The sequence below is a fragment of the Nesoenas mayeri genome, assembly GCF_963082525.1.
Source record: "Nesoenas mayeri genome assembly, chromosome: 3".
Classification (NCBI taxonomy): Eukaryota; Metazoa; Chordata; class Aves; order Columbiformes; family Columbidae; genus Nesoenas; species Nesoenas mayeri.
Genome location: NC_137544.1, coordinates 13,713,313 through 13,738,150, shown reverse-complemented (window position 1 = coordinate 13,738,150; position 24,838 = coordinate 13,713,313). Strand labels below are relative to the sequence as shown.

Genomic DNA, 24,838 nt, shown 5'->3' with positions numbered 1-24,838 from the left:
AAAACTAGGAGATGACTACACATGAGCAAAGCAAGAGACACCAGGGAGCAGGGTGCAGAATTCCTGCTGCAGACACAGTCACACTTTGGTCACTGTCCTGCCTCTTGGCATTGCCCATTTCCAGCACTTCTAAGACAAACCAAACTACACCTCTGGAAAGCACTTCCACTTGAGGGAGGAGAGGAGAGCTCTCTCTAATCATTGCAGCAACTGCTACAATCCCTGCAGCAAGACATTCAATGTGCTATAAATTTGACGGAGGGGGGGTAAGAAAAAAAAGAATGAAGAGAAGCATGCACGGACAACACTTTTCCTTACATAGCAAAGCAGGAAAAAAGATTTATGGGAAACTAACAGTTCACTGAAGAAGATGTGGTTGTTCACTCAAGGAGTAAAATCCATCCCTCCATAGGACAGCTTTTCATAAATTAAATGAACGACACTTGTCCTCACCTGAGTCTGTTGTCACACTGTGAATCAAGAGTACATTAACTTAGAACAGTGCCACATGAATTTGGGGTGGCCAGCCTTTCAGATCACAACTGTCTCATGTCTCACCTGCTCAAAGCAGAAGATAAAGTATATGGCTGAGATGGAAGACCAGAACATCTTAGAAATAAAAGTCGAACTGTCACATCACTCACGTGAAAGGATACCTCAACTTTCTTTATCCTCCCACTGCTGCAACTACATATATTGCTCAGTGACAACACTGATTTGTTCAGGATCAGCTTTCAGAACCATTTTTTAAGTGGATAAAGGAAGGAGCAAATCCTATCACCCATCAGTGAAACCACACCAAGTCAACAAAGAAAGATCCCTACTAGGACACCTTTTATAATCTATAAGATTTGTCACAATAAAGTCACACAAACTAACAAAAAGGTGAAGTAGAGATGAGCTGAGCAATAAATCCTCAATTTTCAAACCTATAGGTAGGTCTTACACCTTCAGACAATATTAAAAAAATTTTCTATTTCAGATTTATAATCTTAAAAAATGCACTGGAAGTTTTTGTAACCTACTCTAACACAGATATAACATAGCTGTAACTACTCCTACTCTAACACAGACATAACATAGCTGTAACTACTCCTATATTTATACAGTCCTTGTAAGGCAACTGCGAGGCTGATGTAGCCCCCAGTGAAAATGAGTTTGACACTCCTGCTCTAATGTCTCAGGTATATTTAAGTGTAATAATTTTAAAGCCTGTTCATACTCTTTAAAAAATTCTTATCACGCCAGTACTATACATACATGATGCCAAGAAGCAGTTTTATTCTGTACTCAAAAAGGTAGATCTGGACTTTGTAGATCCAGGAATGCAGCTGTGGAGTACAACTCTCTAGCATGGCTTCTCATTGTCATCAAAGATTTCACCTAGATTTCTCTTTTTTCCAAGAACTAAACCTGGATGTTTTAAAACTTCATTCCAGATGAGTGGCTGTATAAAATAAATGTTCCTGGATCACAGTTTAAAAGACAATACCATTAGTTCTCACCTAAAGTAGCCAAGTTTCAAACACTCACAAACTTACACATTGTACAGAGACAACTTACAATATGTTATACAGAACGCAGATTACACAGGTGACTGAGGGCTTCAGTCCTAGTCTGTTTATGGGTTTAAGGCTAGTACTAACTTAAAAGGGTTATTTGAATTTCCAGGGAAATTAGTGAAAAGCAAACACATGCATTTGCAGTGAAATTAGAACAAATCAATTCATGAAAAACATGAGCCAAAACCAAAAGAGTGGGTGAATTATGAGAGAAAAAAACAGGTAAACAGTTTGCATATAAGCACTTGCAACTTCAGCAAAATTTGAACCAGTTAATTTTATTTCCAAAGTTCTGCTTTCCTCCACTATCAGGCAATAAAGACCCAGAATAGCAATTCAAACTGAAAACATATGATCATAAACAACATTTCATGCAAACAGACTTTGTAGCTGTAAGAGACTGAAAGGGTCATGTCTCAAACATTGTGGCAAAACCAGCTCTGCAACATCCAGCCACAGGAGACGGGACACGGAGCAGGAGACGGACGGGACACGGAGCAGGAGACGGATGGGACACGGAGCAGGAGACGAGACACTCGCAATATGGTGAATTATGATTTACAAGTCAACAACAAGCTAATGGGCATTTCCATCTTTCGCAATCACCCCCGAGAAACGCCTGTGCAAAAGACCAAAGATTACGCAAGCAGGCAAGCCAGAGGACTATACAAAAGCCCAGCTATACCAGCACTGGGTGCCCACCATCCTGAGGACCACTCTGCCCACCAGTCTCATTGCAGGAACCGAATCACACAGAGGAGAATGCTGCATTTTGCTGGATCCAAACTACAAAACCCATCGTCCTCATTGCGGAACCAGACCAGACACTGGAGGACACACATCACTGGATTCAGACTACAAGTCCCATCATTCACACTGTGGAGCTCGAAGGGTGGCAGATTCCCTCTCTTTCTTTTTTCTTTTGTTCTTCCTTTCCTTCCCTTTTTCTTTCTTACACCCCTATTTCTTTGCCTTTCCTGCTATGAGTAATATGATAAAATAAGGCTTACAGCCCCACACGTGCTGTAAAACTCTTATGTAAATCCTTTTGCTGTTAAACTGTTCATCAATTAGGCTTAAGTGACATAAATCTTTCTGCCACTGAATAATCTGCTAATTGGGCCAGGCTGCAAAATACAAGGTGTTTTTTATTTGTTTGTTTACAGACCTTGAGTATTGCATATGCTCTTTTCTAACGAAAGGGACCAACAAATTTGAGTGACCTCTACACCCCATACCTCTGTGTGGGATGCGACAGTTATTTTATGAACAGAAATACTGTTTCAATATTTCAAAACTGGAGTCTAAAAAGAAAAAAAATTCTCTTTGTTGTATTTTTTGGTGGTGGTGGTGGTGGGTTTTTTGCTTTTTTTTGTTTGTTTTTGTTTTGTTTGTTTGTTTGTTGTTTGATTGTTTGTTTCATTTTTAATAGAAGGAAGGTTAAATGTTTTAAATAAGCAATGCTGAAACATAATGGTTGAGAACTAGACACTTGGGTAGGAAGGCAGCATACACCACTGCAGCTGCAAGATCGCTATGTTGGAAAACAACTGAATCTTATAAGGACAAAAGGTTTCCCAACGTGCTGGTACAATTAAAGATATGATGTAAGTGGAATCTCAGGAATATTTTCTGTCAACAAAGCCTCCAGAAGAGATTGAATAAGAAGGATTGAGAGTTAAGCTGTTAGTTTTGAATTATGAATCAGATGTTGCTAGCACACAATCTTAAAATAATATTACCTGTTTGTTTTATTTCTGCTTCAGAAATTACACTGAAGGTGAGATTAGAACTGGGCTCAGCCCTGTACAGCATCTATTATACAAAATTATGTTCTGCAGGATTTTTTTAGCTCTATATCCAGAGGTACCACAATCACTGGCTAGAATTATCAGAATATTCAAAACTGGGAAGAAAATGCAGTTAACCAATTTGATTTCATCTATACATTTTGTTTTAAGGTCAAAGAGCCAGCCATCTCAAAATTAAATCATATAGTCAGCCAGGATATTTGCAGTATTTATAGACTACTGCATGTTAGTCTAGAAATTGCCTTGAATTTTTACTGAAGACATTTTAAGGAAAATACCTAACAGATGAAACTTGGTTACAAAAGTAACACATTATCTTTTCATAGCCAGCAGCAGAAGAAACAACAAAGTGACTTTAAGCCCAAACAAAACTACCAGGTATAAGTTAAATCAACATAGTTTCCAATACAGAAGCCAGTACTGCTGCAGGAAAAAAAAATAATGCAAGAGGCTGCTGTTAAGTAATAAAACATAAAAATAATTTGAAAACTTGTCCAAGGCAGTTGTTTCTACAGTTACATTAAATGACTTGTGTCTGAAGAGTTGAACAAATTGCTCTCGTGCTCTGTTTTAAATGCTTTTTTGCTTTGTTTTCAATCAGCTATTCCAGCAAGAGTGAGGAATAATTTGTCCCAAGAGAAAATGTTTTCATAGTTTCTTTTCTACTTCATGTTCTCTTACAGTCTTTTCTCCTATTGGGTAATATATTGATAAGTCAGGTTTAGTAGAAAAATCTCATCTCATCATTTCACCTGAAAGCTGTTTTAGTGGAACTAGCACATGATATATAAAAGGTTACAATGTCAACTGAACACACACCTCTGAGAACAGAAAATTACTACATAGTTTTGAGTGAAGTACCTACTAAATTCATAGTACATAATTCATTTTCCATTTGCAGTCAGCATTACTCTCAGTAAATAATGTCACAGCATAGGTAATTAACCTGCCTTTCTGTCTGTTTCTCTTTTCCCTGAAAATGCATTGTGCTTCCTTTTTGAATAAATAATGTTATTGTACATTTTTTTTAGAATATGTCTTTAATATTGATCTCTGTGGAAACAGCTGTAGTCATATACAGACTTTGGAACAAGCACACACTCCTGCTTTAAAACTTCATTACAATATGATACAGTTTAAGTACATACGGTATCTTTTTAATGTGTACAGTTACTTGACTGGATACATGCAAATACTTTTATGCCTTACTAATTTAAAGCTTGAAAACTAAATATTCCATGAGCTCCATGACAAAAAAAAAACCATATAATTTCCTCTTCTCTGACAGTTACTAAAATGCCAGAGTGAAATATTTTTTTCATCCTACTACAGGAGCACTACTAGCACTTTGATTAGAAGCATGAATTTCTCAGTGACTGCCTTCTCTTACTGTGATGTAAATTTTCATTAATTTTCTTAGGCTAAATCTATACAGGCCAACCTAGCATTTATCCTCAACTCTCCAAGATGGAGCGGGGGGGTAAGAAACAAAACCAAACAATAAAAATCCCCAACTAACCAACCCACCCACCCAAAAACCAACCCACCCAAACTAACCTCAACCGACCCACCTCAACTAAATAAAAAAACCCCATCACCAAACAACCAAACAATATAGTCAGACAACTTGACTATATGGCCAAGCCAGACAAATAAAACTTTGCTAAAATATTTTATGTTCTAAGATGAACAGAAAATTTCAGTCAGGTTGCTTGGAAAGTTAATGATGCTCACTGACTGGAGAAAATAGTTACAGAAACACAGAAAAGGAAAGTAAAATAAAATAAAGCCAATTGAGTGGGGGAACACTGTTTCACAAAGCTGTTGGTCGCCTTTATTCTGTTACCCAGAGAAGAACAAAATCCCTTGTAAGAAGCAAAGTGTTAGTACTTATCCCAACTACCTCCTTCGCATGAAAAGCCACAAATATACCTCCAGAGGAACACGCAAGTCAGATCTCAAACCTCTGCTGAAATAAAAGGTTGAAGATCCTCGTTTCTAAAAGAGCATTTCTGAACAGCTGGCTCCAGAACACCACTCGCTTTGCTTCCAAAAGTAGGATTTAACAGAATAGATTGTACAACCCTTGAGAAATAAAAATAAACAATACTGTAACCATTTCTTTCATAGGCACAATTCATTTTGTAGAAATAAAACCAGAAGGGAAAGAAAAAAACAAAACAAAACAAGAACTACTTAACAACAGCTCTTTTCTGAGTCACCTAAATATTTGGTCCCAACTAAGAACGATGATGCTTTGTAGTGTTGTGGGCTTAACAAAAAAGTAGAAGGACCTGTGAAACACTGGCTTATTGATATCAAATACACCCCAACCAAAGGAACACAGTTGTCACAATCTGACTGCAGTGTCACTAATTGCTGGATTACTGTTTCAAGGATCATACTGGAAGATGTTCAAAAATATCCACAAAGACTGCTAGTTCAGGAGAGCTTAACTGAGCTTTAAGCCTTCAAACACAGTCTTGGTCAGTGAGCTCCCAATTTTTGTTAGCTTAGATAATCATTCATTAAAAAAAAAATAAAGTGTGTAATGGTTGAGACATCACTGAGGAATAAGCCAATCAATGAGGAAAACTCAAAAAATATGATCGGCCAAAGAGGAAAATAAAAAGGCCTAAAAAAGTACCTGGCAAGTGCCTTATAAAAGAATGTCAGCTAAAGCTGACAGCAAAAAGTTCTGAAATGTTGCTTAAAATCGGGAAGCCAGCTAGAGAAGCTGTTGGATCTCTTGGTGACAGAGGGTGGCTCATGGACAAAACCAGAGCAGAGCAAATGAGATCTTTGTGTCAGCCCTCACTGCTGAAGATGTGAGGGAGAGAGCTCAGAAGAGCCAGATGAAAACATCTGGGAAGCGTCAGGCAATCAGGTAAGTTACGTGCTTGCACAACACTGTGACCAGATGGCTTTCACCCCTCAGTTCTCAAAGAATGCAAAGTTGAAATTACATTAAATGGCAGGCTAAGGTGCATCAAAGAGCTTTATAAAAAAATCACAGTGTCAGAGTGCAAGTCCCACCTAAAAAATGGATCTCAAGGGGATGATAATAGCAGCCTGGTATATAAGAGGATAAGATGTGGCAGGCATAAACAGCAGCATGATAAAGAAGCGGAGCAACCAAAAGACTAAAGAAACTTCATACAGAACATACAACAGAAAATTCAAACAGGGAAGCAAACAGGAGAAATTACACTGCCAAACGAAATGTGCTGATTTTCAGCATCACTAACCAAAGAGAAAGGGGGTCAAAAAGGAAACAAGGACTTGAATCAGGAGTTCAAACAGTAATGAAAGTAAAGAAGGTTATGTTTTAGGTCCATCATACACAAACAAGAAAGAGAACTAACGTTTTACCACCTACAATCGACTTGTGCTATCCATTGTGATTAAAATAAAAAGCTGAATGTGAAGACAGAATGAAGCAAGACTGTCTGACACAATCTGTCAGTTTTGCATGTCAGTGTTTACAGACTCCAGTAAAACTTCATGTACACAAGTCCAATTTGAGATAAAAAAATACGTATATTGTTTCGAGTGAGTTAAGTTCATGATTTAGGAATGTGACGGGATATTATTAATTAACACAAACCAACATTCAATGAACATTTGATTCCCAGTGAGAGATTACCTCATGTATAGACTTAACTTCAGTACCATGTAACAAGGTTAAAGCCATTAGACCTCATCGAACATGGCTAATGCATCTGGTAGCCCATAAGATCTCCCTCTCTCCCTCTGCCTATATACAGTCTTCTTACATAATATTTATTTCCATTTCAAATCGAGTCTTTATTGTCAACATCCTACATTCAGAATATTACCTAAAGGTGTAGCATAAGGACCATGGCTGGGAGTGCTGCTTCTTTGGTTTAATATAACTGTATAATTAAGGTCAATCTTACACAAAAAAGCATCAAGCCTGCAGAATTAAATCCCATAAGATCAACACAAATTTCTATGTATTCAGTCCCAAGATCTTCTTTTGACCTTGCTTTTCATTAATGCAACAAAAGAGAAACACATATCAGCACGTAACAATTTAAAACCTGTTTCACATGCTGTTTTTCCCCTATGGGAAAGGCAATGAAAAAGAATAAGATATATATGACATAATTGTCACAGACACTTAATGCACTTAAAATCTACAGATGCCATTGTGGTGAGAGTAGTATAGAAAGCCTAAATACAATCCCGAGAAGGAAGATGCGAATAGACAGAAATAACGGTCTAGCAAGGACAGGAATAAAGAGAAACAGCACAGGAACTGAAATATAAACCAGCTGTGATATAAACAGAGAGGGAAAACAAAAACAAAACTAGAAAAAAAAGTTACTTGGTAAACAGTCAATTTCTGTGAGGTGAAAGCAAACCTAATTCTGCCTCTTACAGAGAGATTGATGGAGGCTTCCCTAAGCAGCCAGCAACAGAAAAGAAAAGCAGGTTAAGCGCACAGAGCACAAGTTCACTGTGTAAATGAACTCTGTCACACAGTGACTCAAAAGCCAGTTGTATCAGGCTACTTAACCTGTGGAACCGAACTCCCAGCTTCTTCACCAACTCTAAGCAGCATCAAAAGCATCACTAAGGAGAAGGTCTGAGGTTACTATTTCAACATTTTGCCAGCTGCAACGCACAGAAGTACATGAATCATTTTCATGAATAAAAACAATAGGTAATAAAATAAAAAACGAAGAATTTTGTGCTAACAGCAACTTACCTTATCTGCTATTAATTGCAAAATTCCCATTCCCCTCTGCAATTTAGAATTGTCTTTGTTAGAGCTGTTGTTTGATGCTCCAAGAAAAAGCTTGCCCCCAATCTACAGGCAGTAAAATACTCTTCTCTAAAACCAGAGTAACAGCTCAGCATTAAATTATTAGCATAAGGACCAGGATATAACATATCAACCTTAAGTAATCAAACTTTTTCACTCCTTTCTAGAGTAAACAATCCTCCAGACATATTTATTCTGGTCACTTATCGGATCACCACGACAGGACAAATGAGGAGATAAACTGTTAACAGCAAAAACTATGCAGCGGATTTCTTGCTCAGCTGTATGGCTTTTCTCCTCGTTCATCGAGACTGGGAAGTGGTGAGCAGTGGGGAGACAGCCTGGGCGCTGAGCAAGGTTAAGCAGCAGCCCAGACACTGGTGTGTTATCCAGGTTTCTAAACACAAATGAAAAGCACAGCACCATAGAGGCTGCTATGAAGAAAGTTAACCCCATCCCTGCCAGGCCCACTACACATCTAAAGCAAAAATAAATACAGATTCACAAAGGGTAATGAGTGTCCTCACACCAATGCTTTCCACAGCCAGCCCATTTCTGGAAATTTTGTTCTCTTCTTCTGTCTGGGATTATGCTTACAGACTTCTACCTCTGGTTTTATTGAGCTGTAAAGCTTCTTTAACATCTTCCTCAGAATAAGAAATACAGCTCAGATGCCCTAAACTATATTTAGGTTTATATTATTATAGCAGCTAAAATTCAAAATTATCTTGGGTACAGAACTAAAGCAGTACTTCACAAACAAATCCCTTTGTTTCTCCTTAAAGCAAAGTAATAACTTAATCAAATATAGAAATTATCAAACTGATTGCCTTTTGGACATCAACAGTCCAAAAAATTTAATGAGAATTTATGACGATGTATGATTCTGTTTTGACATGCAGATGCTAGCTGTCAGTTTTTCACGTCACAGTAAAAACAACAGACCGAATCATTCCTTCAAAGTGTCTTTCTTGACTGACTAGCAAGTCCTAAAAGCCTCTCTTAGCCAGCGGAAGAGGATCTCTACCCCCCTACTCCCCATGACCCTTGTAACACATCTGTCATTTTCACTCTGAGAACATTTCTCGCATTATGCCAGAGGTACTCATACACTGTTTTGAAAGATTTATACAATGATATTTTAAAATAAAAATAGGAAGTGTAGACTTCTCCATGCTTTATAAAGCTTCTCATAAATTCAGCTGTAGTTTTCAGACAGGATATTTATCCAATGGACTAACAAAATCACACTTACTGTGACTCAGATGCTCTTAAACAAAAATATACACTCTATGATCTTGAGGATCCACGTTCTAAGCATGTGACTGAAGTGCCAGGTTTAGATCTTTACTGAATATGTAAATGTTTAGAGCAGGGGACAAAAAGGGATTGGTTACACACTATCATCCAAAACAAACACACTCTTTTAAGAATAATGTACAGCTTTGAATTATACAGGTGAAGGACCTAGGGACACACTTCTGGTTTGAGAAGATAAAAGGTGATGCAAGACACCAGTGGCATGAGCTGGAAAACTGTGGAATGACATCTGCAATGGAGTTTATCATCTTCTACTATAAAAGCTTATGAACAATATCCCCCCTGCCACCCTGAGCTCTTAGGAAACACAAAAATATAAACCATGGCCAGATGTATTCCCATGGACAGCAACTGGTATAGCATCGAGGAAAGCAACTTGCAAATGGAACCATTCTTTATTACCAGCATCTAACACACACATTTAAACAAATGGGTGTTTTGCAGTGGAAGCAGCATTTAAGTCTGTTTTTTGTTGTGTTTGTTTGTTTTGTGGGAAAAAAAAAAAAGGCACTTACTTTGCTCAAAAGTACATGCTTCTATGCCTCCTTTTCTACTTCAGTGACAGTCCCACACTGGGTACCTTCGGAATTACTTGACAATGAATGTATTCTCCTGGTTTGTTTTCTTACTGGGCATTCAGGCCTTCCCCCCGCCTCCCCCCTTTTTCTTGGTGTGCTGTTCACTCAGGATCTTCTCATAAACTTGTTTTCAAAAGCTCCTGTTTAACAGTAGTACTTAAACACAGCACGTACATTTTTAACAAGCAACTTAGAATACACTGCTTCTCACAGTAACATACAGTATTTTACCAAGATGGAACAAAAGATTTAGCCTCAGATCATATCAGTAAGAGATAAACTACATGGTCCTATTGATAAGACTTCACTTATCAAATAGCAATTGGAGTAGAAATAGTTCAATCTTTAATACCTCTGTCTTCATTCTTAAAAGTTACTCTTTCAAAAGGCTTCATAGCTCTTTCTGTAAAATAAGACTGTTTATAAAAGCCAAACTAAAAAGTCCCATAGTTTTCATCCAAGGTGTCTTGCAGCAGGTGGACCTAGGCTCAAAGAAAGCTATTTAACAAACATGAATGAATTCCTCACAACCAATATATTTTGCAAGTCACACAAATTTCAATTATGGACTCAGTTTTCCTTTAGCTTCTAAACAGAAGATAGTAGAATGCAAATCTCAACAGGAACATGAAAGGATGCTGCGTAAATATTAAAATAGGCTTTCCTCTGTAAATGAGGAGTCATTCTGAACATGGAAAAAAATCTCCTCTCATGCCACGGTGGTGATTAGTGGTCTCACTTTTCAGAAAACGTGACCAGAAGTGTTGTTTTCTCTGTAAAGTAAAGCCAGGCTGAAAACCGAACAGTCCAGTGAGCTTCTTTACAGGACAAAAGAACTAGCATAAATTCAGAAAGGCTCTCTCAGAGGGGCAAAGGAGAGATTTTACTCAGGCATCTTAGTAAGAATGGCAATTGGTGCTTAATGAACTTTTGTTTGGAGTTACCATGTAACTGCTTCAGTCACAGTCTATAAATAAGAAGCAAAGCTGTGCAATTTCAAAAAAGACACTTGTCAAAGGAAATGAACAAATTCATCAATGAATGAGTTTTCAAAACAACCTAAATAAAATGAAATACAAACTAGTATACCTCAAGGAAGGCTATGGAAACTTTTTGACCATTCCTGTTGAAATGAACACTTGACTCTTCTTAGAAAGTACTATGCTGTATCGGTTTTGCAAGATGACAGTATTGGCTACGCTCATTAGTGCTTGGTTTTTATAAGCTACTGTGAAGACTGATAGTGCTATTACCTATAAATGATACTTGATATTGTGCTTCAAAAAGTCTTCCACAAACCGTGAAGTACTTGCCTGTTTAGAGCACTCTAGAAGAATGATTATGCGTTACTTAACAGGCTGCTCACAGTGTAAGTCAGATCAGCTCCTTAACAGGCTTAACTCATGTACTGGCTTTTTAGAATAGCTTTAATGCTGCACATTAATGAATATGATTTTAAAAAGCAAGAGTACTAACCCTGTAGAGAGGGTGGCATTCGTCCTTGAAACACGGTGCCAAACGAGCATAGATCTGCAGGCTGTAGTAATAACTTGCCAGCTGGAGAGATAACGCAGAGTGTAATTGCTTTTCAAAGCATTTGTTGGCATCCACCACCTAGGAGAAAGAGAGCATTAATTTAGATGAAAAAATTAGCAAGCATGCAACATTAAGTGCACAAACTTTCTCAAAAGCTACTTGCTGTGATTTAGAAGTCGCTCTGACACTGCTTTTCTGGCACAGAAGTAAATCAGTAACCTATACACAAAGATAATTCTACATTATGATGTTTCCCCTCCCCTTGCACAATCACCTAACCAAAATGATTTTCCAACTACAGTTTTGCTGCTTCTATACCACAAACTTATTATCCATATTTCTGAGCTGCCTCCGAACTATAAGACAGGTGGCCCAAATACTATTTTAAGTACGAAAACGTGCCTTTTCATGAGTGCCATGCGCATAAACCAGTCCAACAGCATTTGTTCAGAGTTTCCTTTAAAGGCATCAGCCCAATCTATGAAAATGTGTACTTGAATTAATTGAGAGACTTAGATTTTAAAACCCTAAGGAAATGCCATTTCTTACGGATTTCTGAAATGCTATGAATAGTCTTTCCTGGCAAAAACTTCCAAAGAAAATCTCTATCAACATACCTGCGGCAGTGCAAGTAGATATGCAAGAGACAAGGTCATATCCTTTGGTAAAGCATCACTTGCCAGTTGTAGCAGAACTGCAACATATAGGGAGCAGAAATCAAGCTTTGATTACTGACCCATCGAGCCTTGACAGTTAGCAAGTGAAATGTTTTCAGTGTACCCGTATTTTATTAGACACCAGCTTGAAGCACTCTATACATACTTAATTAAACACTTATCAGTGCAATCCAGAAACAGATAATATGTAATTAAACTGCAGCACAGCTTTACCTTGACTTCCAGGCAAAGCGTTTGATGCATTAACCAAACAAGAATGAAACTATGGAGTAACAGATGCTAAACAAAGCCACTAAAATATCACCAGTGCTGATTTACAAGTAAATCTTTTGCTTGTAAAATCAAGGCAGTAATGTAATGTCATAACTGTTTGAAGATACCAACCAGAGAACAGTACAAAATGTCTTCTCTTCAAGCCTGAGCTCTGATTCACTTATCACTGAACACAACAAACTATATTAAAAATTTTTGTCTTAATAAAAAACTAAAAAAAAAAAAGAACCTGCAAGTGTCTTATGAATTTTCAATGAGATCAGTGAAGCACCGAAACTAGGTCCTGTCACGGATTTCCAACAGAAATATCAGCACAATGACATAGTTGAAATTAATGCATAGAAGAATAACTATTCTGATGATAAAAAGATACATTTTTGGTAAAACTAGCACAAAAATTACCTGCTTTTCCTACACTGCATATACTAAGTTTGTGTTTAAAACAAGACCACTTGTTCTTACTTTTGTTTAAAAACCCCACAATATTTTACATTATTCAAACAGGAGAGGCAATACACAGACACAATGTGAGCGCCCACAATTTGTTTATAGGATCTCTCCTTCATGCAGTTATCTCCTGTACTAAAGTCAAGCACCACTGCAGTTGCTATGAAAGTTCCAACGAACAATTACAGAATAACGATTCTTGTGATACATTTAATACTTGGATTTGAGGCTAAAGAATATAATTTATTACTTCCAGGGACAACTTCAACTTCAACTCTATTATGCGTGGTTAAACATGGAGCTGCTAGGTAAGCTCAAGTGGAAGAGGAGAGTTTATAGACCATGGAAGGAGGGGCTGGCCACTTGGAAATAATATAAGGCTGTTGTCAGAGGATGTAGGGAGAGGAAACTAGGAAAGCCAAGGCCTCCTTAGAATTAAACCTGTGAGCAGGTCAAGGAAAACAGAAAGAGCTTTTTCAAATATGTGGCAGATAAAACGAACACCAGAGGCAATGTAGGCCCACTGATGAACGAGGTGGGTGCTCTGGTGACAGAAGATACAGAGAAGGCAGAGTTACTGAATGCCTTCTTTGGCTCTGTCTACACTGCCAGAGGCTGTCCTGGGGAGCCCCGTACCCCTGAGGCCCCAGAGGAAGTCAGGAAAATGGAGGAGTTTGCCTTGGTTGATGAGGGCTGGGTTAGGGAGCAATTAGGCAACCTGGACATCCATAAATCCATGGGTCCAGATGGGATGCACCCACAGGTGCTGAGGGAGCTGGCTGAAGTCATTGCTGGACCACTCTCCATCATCTTTGCCAAGTCTTGGGAAACAGGAGAGGTGCCTGAGGACTGGAGGAAAGCAAATGTCACTCCAGTCTTCAAAAAGGACAAGAAGGAGAAGCTGGGTAACTATAGACCAGTCAGCCTTACCTCCAACCCGGGGAAAGAGATGGAACAACTTATTCTTGGTGCCATCTGAAGCCATATCAAGATAAGAGGGTCATTAGGGGCAGTCAACATGGCCTCACCAAGGGGAAGTTGTGCTTGGCCAACCTCGTAGTCTTTTATGAGTACATAACAAGGTGGAGAGAAGATGCCAGGGTGGTAGATGTGGTCTACCTTGGTTAAAGTAAAGCATTTGACACAGTCTCCCACAGCATCCTTACAGCTAAACTGAGGGAGTGGGGTCTGGACGATGGGGTAGTGATGTGGACTGTGAACTGGCTGAAGGAAAGAAGCCCGAGAGTCGTGGTCAATGGGGCAGAGTCCAGCTGGAGGCCAGTATCTAGTGGAGTGCCTCAAGGGTCAGCAATGGGGCCTCTATTATTCAATATATTCATCAACTATTTTGACAAGGGAATAGAGTGTATTATCAGCAAGTTTGCTGATGACACTAAGCTGGGAGGAGTGGCTGACGTGCCAGAAGGCTGTGCTGCCATCCAGCGAGACCTGGACAGGCTGGAGAGTTGGGTGGGGAAAAAATTGATGAAATATAACAAGGGAAAGTGTAGAGTCTTATATCTGGGCAGGAACAACCCCAGGTTCCAGTATAAGTTGGGGTATGACCTATTAGAGAGCAGCATAGGGGAAAGGGACCTGGGGGTCCTGGTAGACAGCAGGATGACCATAAGCCAGCACTGTGCCCTTGAGGCCAGGAAGGTCAATGGTATCCGGGAGTGTATTAGAACGGGGTTGGTTAGTAGGTCCAGAGAGGTTCTCCTTCCCCTCTACTCTGCCCTGGTGAGACCCCATCTGGAATATTGTGTCCAGTTCTGGGCCCCTCAGTTCAAGAAGGAGAAGGAACTGCTGGACAGAGTCCAGCACAGGTCAACAAATATGATTAAGGGAGTGGAGCATCTCCCTTATGAGGAAAGGGAGCTGGGTCTCTTTAGCCTAGAGAAGAGGAGACTGAGGGGTGACCTTATTAATGTTTACAAATATATAAAGGGTGAGCATCATGAGGATGGAGCCAGGCTCTTCTTGGTGACAACCAATGACAGGACAAGGGGTAACGAGTTCCAACTGGAAGAGGTTTCACTTAAATTTGAGAAGAAACTTCTTCTCAGTGAGGGTAACAGAACACTGGAACAGGCTGCCCAGGGGGGTTGTGGAGTCTCCTACTCTGGAGACATTCAAAACCTGCCTGGACGCCTTCCTGTGTAACCTCATCTAGGTGTTCCTGCTCCAGCAGGGGGATTAGACTAGATGATCTTTTGAGGTCCCTTCCAATCCCTGACATTCTGTGATTCAAAAATCTTATGAAACCTGGACCAGAAATTGCATAAGGAATTGTAAGTATACCAGGAAAATAACATTATGTTTTTCTTTTTCTATAGATGCTATTATTATTATCATTATTATTGTTATTATTATTATCATTATTCCAAACAGTAGAAGCCATCTTCCAGCAACCCAGCTCCTTGCTTATTTTAAAGAAGCCTCAAATACCTATATTCCCACATTATAAAAAACTGCTCTTGAGGGCATGCTGGCAAGAAACTTGATTACTTAACACACACAGTCCCCCAGTGAATTCTTTGTTCCAAAGAATGATTTATAAAAGGCCTGAATGACCAATTTCAATTTTCAGATTATCATTAATTTTCCATCAGCCTGAAGTGGATTTACATGCTGGCCGTCAGCCAGATAAATAAATATAAATTTCTATGTGACAAGACATCACAGAGTCTGTCTACACGGCAATACGTCACAGTTACTACAAGTACAAGCCTGTCCAACAGCACCTGTGATCTATGCTTCAAACAGCTTTTACCAATAGTTTCTTGCTGCTGACAGCTCATTTCTGCTGCATTCAGAATAACCTGTATGCTGCCCACACTAAGATAATAGTACTCTAGAAATATCTAACAGTAAAATCTTTATGAATTAGTTTGCAAAATTGGTATTTCCTACTCCGAGTACAAAGTTACTTTACGTATTCTTACAGCCACCTCTAGTTGAACAGAAAATAATAGGAAGAAGGAAAAAAGAATTTGGGCTCTGCCCTTTTCTCCTTTTACTCTGGAAAATTAATGCTTGCAAAGCCTCCAGAATACATAATAAATTGTGGGCTCTCCTCCAACTTAACATCCCCAACATAACTTTTTGCTGGTTTGGAGGCTGTCATCTTCATCCTTCAGATAGCAATCATGACAAAGAGGACAGCACCAAGACACAGCTAGAAAACAATATGATTTTATTCATACTCTAGTGCTCAACACAAAGGCAGTCCAGTTGCCAGAATGTACTTAAAACTGACCTGCCTCCATTGTCCTCCCTTCTGAGAAAAACAAATCGACTGTACTGATTCAGTAAATATAAATTTTCTGTGTGCTTGTGCACAGAGGTGTTTGTGCATCCACACAGAGATGCCCACTTTACACATGCACAAACACGTGTATTTACACAAAGATTGATTTCACAGTTTTGTCTCCCACTGAAGCGCCACAGGAACTCACTGATGTCTAAGAGGGCTGAGTTCAAATTGCAGGCTATGGACACTAGCAGGATGCCGTTCTCTCCTCTCACACCTCTTAACAAAATTATAGGAACTTAGTATCATTTCAGACCACTGCCAAATTTGAAATTTGCCAAAGGGATTAAATGTTACAGGGTTGGCAAACCAGGGAGGACAGGCAGTGACATGCTAAGAGCCAACACTGCTGTCCCACAAACAATATTTCCTTAAGAAAACACACATAAAAAAATGATTTTATTAATAATATTTATTGACTGTGCAGGTCTTTATGCCACAGGCTCATTTGAAAGGCAAAGCAGGGAAGAAAACAGTGTATTTGTGAACACTGGAATTTATCAATACTTAAGGAGTTTTGACTCTTTCTCAATGTTTTTTTTCTCTGAAAAATAAATGCAAAAACTGCTTCAAGATCTCAATTGTTCATTTAGCATGTAGTAAATCTCACTAAACTTAAAAGTATACATTGCAGTTAAACAGCCACATCTCCAAGCAATTACAAAATCATAGAAAATATTAAGCTATTCTTTCTTCTAAAACTCCTGAGGATTCGAAGGTAAGACCAGCTTTCTTGGGTTTGAGTTTAGTAGCTAACCTGGTTATAACAAAATGCAGCAATCAGTTGTAGTACCTTCCCATTCAGACTTCATCTTCAACCTCTCCATCAAACCCCTAAGGGCTATGGAGAAGGAGAACCACAATTAAACAGAGATGCACAACACTGCCTTGGTCACACTAAGTCTGGATGCACTTTAACGGCACAACTGAGGATAGAGTATTTTGCTGGGCCAAAAGTGATGGGTGCTACCACTTCACTCAAAAATGCTCAGTGTACCACCTACATCCAGATAGAAAGGACAAGAAAGTCAAAGTCCACGGCTTGTGACCATATCAAATCCACAAAAGAAGCAGCAAGTGTTATCTTGAGTTTTGTCACACACACTGCTGCCTCTGGGGAAGGTGTTGAGCTGTTCCCTCACACCTGGAGCACGATGCTGCTACAATAATAGAAACAGAGTCTGATACATCAACTTCTCCCAAGACAACGTGCTAAGTACAACTGGGGTATCTTTATTAAAATGCATCTTTTTCCAGGTTTGTCGATTATTCAAACAGAGCTGAAACCTGTTGCTGTAGCTATCCTATAAGACAACTAGAAGTAAACAAATGGGACTCAATCTTAGCACATTTAATTTGATTTTGCTGACATGCTTTTTAGTTACTAGCATAGTAGCTAATAGCTCATATAAGCATTCAAGTTTCATAGGGCAAAATTCTCCCAAAACCTTAAAGTAGGCCTGAAAAGATAGGAAAAAAACACTGAATTATAAACGGGGTTCATATCTGTCTAATTTTATTTAAAATTTTGGCAGTGTGCTATTAATATGCACATTTACAAGCTTCACAATCCTGAAAGTGGTAACTCAGCATAAGGACTATCATGGGAATTGATAAAGCAAATAATTAAGAAGTGGGAACAAGTGGGATCCAATACTGTTAATCCAGGGCTAATGGCATTACAATTAGAAAATTACCAATCCATTCATTTACAGAAAGCTACACTACGCTCATGTATAAGAACACTGACTCCTGATTACCTAAAGGTGTCATACAGCAGGACTGCTCAGTTTTCCAGAGGAAAAGACAGAACTCTCAGTTCCATAGCACAGTTGGAGGGACTTGTAAGTGAAATTTAGATTGACCACAGAATATGAGTGGTGGAAGAGAACAGAAGTATTAAAATTGTAAAAGCAGTCCACACACTTGTGAAGAGGAAGATAGAGGATTTAAAACTAAAGCTGGAATCTAAAACTTCTTCTTCAAGCAAAAGTCCTCAAAACTGCAATTTCCATCTCAAAGGCAGCCACTGAATTGCAAACAACCTGTTCCAATTACTCAGGTTGGAGTAGGAAGTATTACCAAAGATCTGCCAGCTAACACAATTGGCCCTAAGAAAGCAATGAATACTTTTTAATCTTTGCCTCCCGCTCCTTTAAGACACAAGCAGATCTAGGGCTTGTGGGCTTTCAGCATGCAAGGAAAGAGATAAGTACCAATTTAAAACTATTTTGGTGTTAAGAGAGAAGGAAAGGAACAAAATGTTAATACATCTCCATTTATACAAGCTTTACTGACCTTTTCTAACTCACAATGTTACTATATTACAACTGTACAGTTAGCTGTAGAAGTACCATGTATCTCAAACTACTGAATCATATACTTGTAGGACAAATACGCTGCTTTTCGTGAGCCAGTTGAAATAAAACTGTGTAGCTTATGAGGAAAGTCTCACTTGAAACTCTTCTTATTCTGCAAGTGATTTAATACACTCATTTTTCATGGCAGAACTTACCACAGAGTAAAATACAATATAGATATCTTCCTTCAAAAGACACTAAGAGCATGTAAATATTTAAACAGTTCATTTCTTAAACCAGCAGGAGACAGCCAAAAGGAAAGACAAACAGTCATAGGTGGCTTTGCGTGGCTTGTTTCTTGTTTTGTTTTTAAAAAAGTGAAACTCCCAGATAACAAATTATTAAGTATAACCAATAAAATGTAGACATTTCAGGACATCACAAAAAGTTCTAATGATTCCAGAAGCTGCAATTAAGCATTAAGTAGCAAATAGAACACTGCAATGAAATTGCAATACTGAAAGCTGTATATACAATGGCAGAGAATCTGAAGAAGTGAATAAACAGTCATACGTACAAAGGACATTAACAACTGGTTGCAAATTTCTGTTTGAATATCTTACATGGTACTTTTCAGGAAATCTTCAACCATTTTTCTACCAAAATATTCTTATGTCTGTCAGCCCCCAAATACCAGTTTCTGCTTATTTAAAGACAACTGTCAGATTTCAGATTTCTAGTCTTTACTGAGCAACTTCTTTTAAAAATACCACTTGTCTTCAAAACTCTGCAGCTACTTCCATCAAGACAACTTATCAACGTAAGATGTTGAAGCAGATCACAGTTCATACAAAATGACCAGAAAACACTTCAAATCACGTTCTGCAGTTCTCCATATTGAAACCCATCCATAGATTCTCTTATATTTACTACATATAGTAAATACAGAAGTGAATATCCATGTACCCATACCTTCTGTAGTTGGAAGTAGGTCTTTTCCTTTGCTCTTCGTTTCCGTTAGTTTCTCTGTTCTCAGCAATATTTCTGCAAAGCTTTCCAAAGAATTGTTCTCATATGTGCCATAGTTCACTTCAGACTAGAAGTAAAATAAGATAATTGACACACACACACTACACCCTACAGCTATACTTAGCTCACTTGCATCAGATGCAATTATCTACCTTGGTTACTGCATTTGCTCTCTTTTCTGTTTAATTCTGGATTTTTTTTTCCTACTCTTGCATAAAATTTCAGGTCACACAAATTATCCAAAATCTCTATTATTACTTAATTATAAGATCTCAACAAAAAAAACTAACACTTCAGAATTCTGTAAAAGAAACTTACTTCTGCAACATATGGATCAGCAATTAGAGACTCATAAAACGGATGACAGCCTTGTTTTTCCACAGTGGCATTTTCTCCAGGCCCACTTTTTAATACATCTCCAAAGTCTTGGCCCTGGGAAAAATAAGTATAGTTGAGCCTAGCTGTAAAAATCTCATTAAAAAGCCTGTAACTGCTGTTCAGAAGGGAAACAACTGTAAATGAAAATAACACTGAATTCAGTGGGGAGCAAGACAGGAGTTATCTTATATAAACCAGTGCTGAGTGAGGTCCGGTATTCTTAAAAAAAGAAAGAGAATCATGCTCAAAAGCAGTATCAGAAAAACTAGCCTCATAAACATGATAGAAAATCCACTGAAATAGGGAAGGTAGAAAAGAAACTGAAAAAGAGCAGCTCTGAATATCAAATGCCAGTATTTAAAGAGTGAGCGTAATTGTGCCTTCTTCCCCAAAGTTCTGAGGTTCTGCCAAATTTCAACTATGCCTTCTCACATTATGCTAAAAGAGGGAGAAAATAGATTAGAAAACAGGAAATAGCTTCAGACCCCTTCTTTCATTGGGATTTGCTTGCAAACAACCCTGTGATGTCCATAGTTCATTGAGGTCTTCAGTTATCAAACACCTACAAAGGAGCCTACCAAGGTATCAGTAAATGTCCACACATCTGCAGACACACCAGCAATCTCTTACATGTAATGGTCGGAGGTAGGTTAATGATCGCTTCCACCACTGTCCATCACTGACAGCATGCAGCATGGCTTTTGTAGTCATGGTTGTGTTAGTCAACACCTTCATTGTTTTTGATGTCGTCCAGTACAACAAATCAGCAGACTGGCTAGAGGAGATGTTGGTTTCATCCTGTGAGCATATCCAACACACAATAGCAAGTGTTAGATTCATGCTTTAATTAGGCTCGCAACCTAAAGCCAAATGTATTAGAGATCAGGCACACTATATTAATGACATATTTTAATGATCATTAATTTAAGTAACAGCTGTCATAAAAACATACAATAGACAAGTTAAAAGTGATTTAGAAGTTTCAATCTGAAGTGAGCAGCACGATCAGTACAACATTTTGCCCTTTATTCAACTATAATCTATTTTCCACAGACATGAGTCGGTTTTAATTCCAAAGTTTATAATGGTACTGTTTTACATAATTGTTAAATGTTTCTGTTAAAGTAAAAATCTTTCTACAAATGAGGAGATGAAGCATGCTAAAATTAATCTTCAATAATTCAAGAAAGCTGATAGTAGAGACAATCTTGTGTTTGTACAGAGGTAGCATTAATTAAGCTGAATTCTCAGTGGGGGAAATGGTGAAGAGATGTAAACATTCATCTCCACTCCAACTGAAAATTTAACATTGAGATTTGAAATTCTGCAGTTGGCACTTACAAGGTACCTAATATAGCAGACTGAAAAGACTGCAAAAATGAATCGATACCCCACCTCGTTCTCAATCCCAAACTGCTTCTGCAATACACACACATATGCACTGACAGGTTACCCTGTGAAACATATTCAGGCTCAGTAAACTTATACCTAACTCACTGCTTAAAAGTAGAAGACATGATCCACACATTGTGCTTTTTGTACCAGCCCTTCCTCATGTAAAGCATTTAAATAATATCCAGAACATCCATGTTGGTTGATCTGTGCTATGCCAATCCTGAAAGGTTTGTGTTAATTGCACACTTCGCAACGCCTACACATTAAACATAAATATGTAATTAGCATGGTAATTTATATTTTCTGTCGCTGAATACAGTATGTTCCTCCATAGAGTGAACTTCAACAGCTTTATATCCAATATTTCTCCCTAACAACTCTATTATTCATTTCCCCATACACCAAAGCATATTGAAATAGAAAAAAATCTACCTGTGTAACTGAATGCGAGGTATTAGAATTACAAAATTTCAGACATCACAGCAAAACGGCACAAGTTACGCTCAAGTGAATCATGTCCTACCTTAACTTCAATGACAAAACATGTTAGCTTCAGTAAGGCAGAACTTTACTGCAGACAGACTATTATTTAGTGCCTGTTACTGTATTCTGTGGTAAATCACTGCCTCAAGCTGACCACTGAACTAGCAGATCCATCTTAAGTCCTTCTTTCCATTAAGGCTTCAGCATTATTTTTTCCAAGCTTTTCTGAAATTATATTGTGCATTTCACAGATGCATCACAAATGAACTGACTGGCAAAACTGGAAATTTCAGCTCTTACCTCTCCAAGTAAGAGTGAGCATGCCAAGTACAACATGCCAGAATTCTTACTCCTCTGAAAAGTAAAAAGTGACAGAAAATCCTAGGTCGGGTGACTTGGGGGGTAGGAGCGAGTTTCTTGTTCATGTTGTTTTTAAATAAATCAGTCTGGCTACTTAGTATGAAAGCTTTTTGTAATGTATTTTAAATGTTCTATAGAGAATACTAGTTTCTCCTTCTGTCTCCATTTTCAAGCAAATGCCATGAGACACTTAAGTGATTCTTTCTGAGGGAAAAAATAAAACCAAACAACCAAAACCCAAACAAAAGAAAGACCCAGAACCATGAAAAAAATGTCCCCTTCCCCAAGATCTCAACTGCATTCGAGCAAAATACAGTTTTAAAAATAAAGCTCTTTAAGCAGTGTGAAAACTAACCGGCCACCTTGTATGCTGGTGTGTGCTGCTATAACTCTACTGCTATCAGATAAATTATATTGATTTTTTTCTAAAAAGATTTTCAACTCTTACAAGTAATTACAGTCTTTTCTGCACAAACAAGAATTCTGTTTTCTGAAACACCATTCCTCTGTGTACCTGAAACAGCTACACTTTCAGGCTATAACTTTTTGCTATCCCGAAACAACCTCTTGTAAAAGAAATTAATTTTAAAGATAGTTGGAAATCTCATTTTAAGAAGACTACTTTAATTGTATCCTTTAATTGTATCTTCAGAAGGAAGTTACAGTTTCAAAGTTTTGAGGGGTAGCCTGGAAGAAAATTATTTACTTGTATTATTGCTTCCTGAGATCCTTTATAAAAGTAAGCACTTCAGATTAAAAACAAAATAACAAGTTATTAATCCTAAATTGTCAGCTTAAAACATTGTATGAATCTAAGTTAATGTAAAAAAGTCAGTCAAATTCTGAATTATCAAGATATTCCAAAATAACAGCTGAAATATTTTTATATATTTTTATATATATATATATGCAAGGACAAATAAGAAAGTTAACTATATTTATACAAGGCAGAGAAGAGAGATTAATAAATTAATACACCTGCAAAATGTATTTTTTTGTCTTCAGTGGCAATTAGTCAAGGTGCAAGGATCAAAACATGCAAAAACCACACTCTCTATACACGTTATGCATTAAGAGTCAATATGAATTATGATTATGAAGGAAACAAAATGAGGTGGAATAGATTCTGTTCAGAAGACACAACATCAAGTATTAGCCTTTTTGTATTCTTTTTCCCTTTTTGGTACCCCCATTGGAAAATTAGAATTTAAAATAGTCTCTTTTACAGAAGTAATCATGTTCATTTTACGTTGATGTTTCGTGCCTTGGAGGGTTTTGGTTTGGGGTTGGTTTGTTCTTTCTTTTTGCAATGTCCGTTGCAGCTAATGAACCAGTCTAATTGAAAACTCCAGTCCTGCAGACACAAGGTGAGAAACTACAAAAACAATTGAGTTCAAAATTCAAGTGTCACTGGATGTCTAAGTTCTTATTAGATCTGTAACTTCACTAGTGCTGAAAAAGCTATCCAGCCTTAAGCATATACAATGCATTTGATTCAACTGCTTAAACACAGGCTTTGACGACCCTCTTAGATCCATGGCAGCAATTAAGAAATCTGCTTAACACTTGTAAATCTGACAGAGGACGCAGACGTTTTGGGGTCAGTAGCTAAAGGACGGGAAGATAACTTAGGGCATCTCAAACTGTTGGTATCTATGATTAAGTAACTGAATGAAGCACCTAATGGCTAATTAACTGTATTATTCTCTGTGCACCATTGACTGGATCTCCATGGAGTACAACAGGAGTTTAAATATCGCACATCCAGAGTTCCACATTGAGATTTTTCTCCTTATATGAACAAGAGTTCAGTGACACTGTAAATGAACATGATTCCTTCAGGAATTACAGCAACCTCTTCCTAAGAGAAGAATTCTAATTGAGGTATCACCGAATTAAAACCAATACATTTACTATACCACAAAACACAGCTCCTGTTGATCTCCAGATAAACATTAAAAAAAAAGTCACAACTATCTGAAACAGCAGCCAGAGCATTAATTTTGCCCTGAGGTTCCAAAGACTCCAGGTGTAAGAATTCCCAGTGCATTCTACATAAATAGAACATTCCCTAACTATTTCTAACCAGTGGTGATAAAAATGCATGACATATCAATTTAAAGTACAGAAATGTTTTAAAAAATCCTGTCTTTTCCCAGGTTTAGTTCCTGAAGAAAATCCAAAAGCAAAGAAGATGTTAATGTTCTATTAATTGGAAATCTTATTTTCTTTAAGCAACTTTTAAGAAAATTATTCCTATAATGTGATGATGCTCTTCTCTAGAAACCAGGTCTGCTCCCCTATCAAAGAGGTTGTTTTCAAGGGAACTTGAAACTATACATTTCTCTTGTGCTGATGTGCCGCTTCACAGTAATTAAGTTTTCATGTTCAAATATGTAAGAGAATTATTTTATTAATAACAGATATAATGCATGTTTTAAGTATTACGCAGATGTAACATAAAGTCAGAAATCGTTTATGAGGCAACTGATGGTTATTGTTTCTGCTGCTTATACACAACACAGCATCCCATGACCAAGCGTTACATTTTAATCTAACAATGTTAGCAATACTACTCTGAAAT

The 24,838-nt window shown here is 37.9% G+C and overlaps 1 protein-coding gene across 1 annotated transcript in view; it reads right to left on the bottom strand.

Moving 5' to 3' along the window:
- NBAS (NBAS subunit of NRZ tethering complex) overlaps positions 1–24,838 on the bottom strand; it is a gene marked incomplete at both ends in the record, with an annotated part of 184,068 nt that overhangs the window by 78,472 nt on the left and 80,758 nt on the right. Inside the window, 5 exons of the mRNA XM_080341011.1 lie at positions 11,540–11,677; positions 12,217–12,293; positions 19,582–19,705; positions 19,957–20,070; positions 20,647–20,814. Of these exons, the coding sequence (XP_080197137.1) occupies positions 11,540–11,677; positions 12,217–12,293; positions 19,582–19,705; positions 19,957–20,070; positions 20,647–20,814 (621 nt within the window). The remainder of the gene's footprint in view (positions 1–11,539; positions 11,678–12,216; positions 12,294–19,581; positions 19,706–19,956; positions 20,071–20,646; positions 20,815–24,838) is intronic.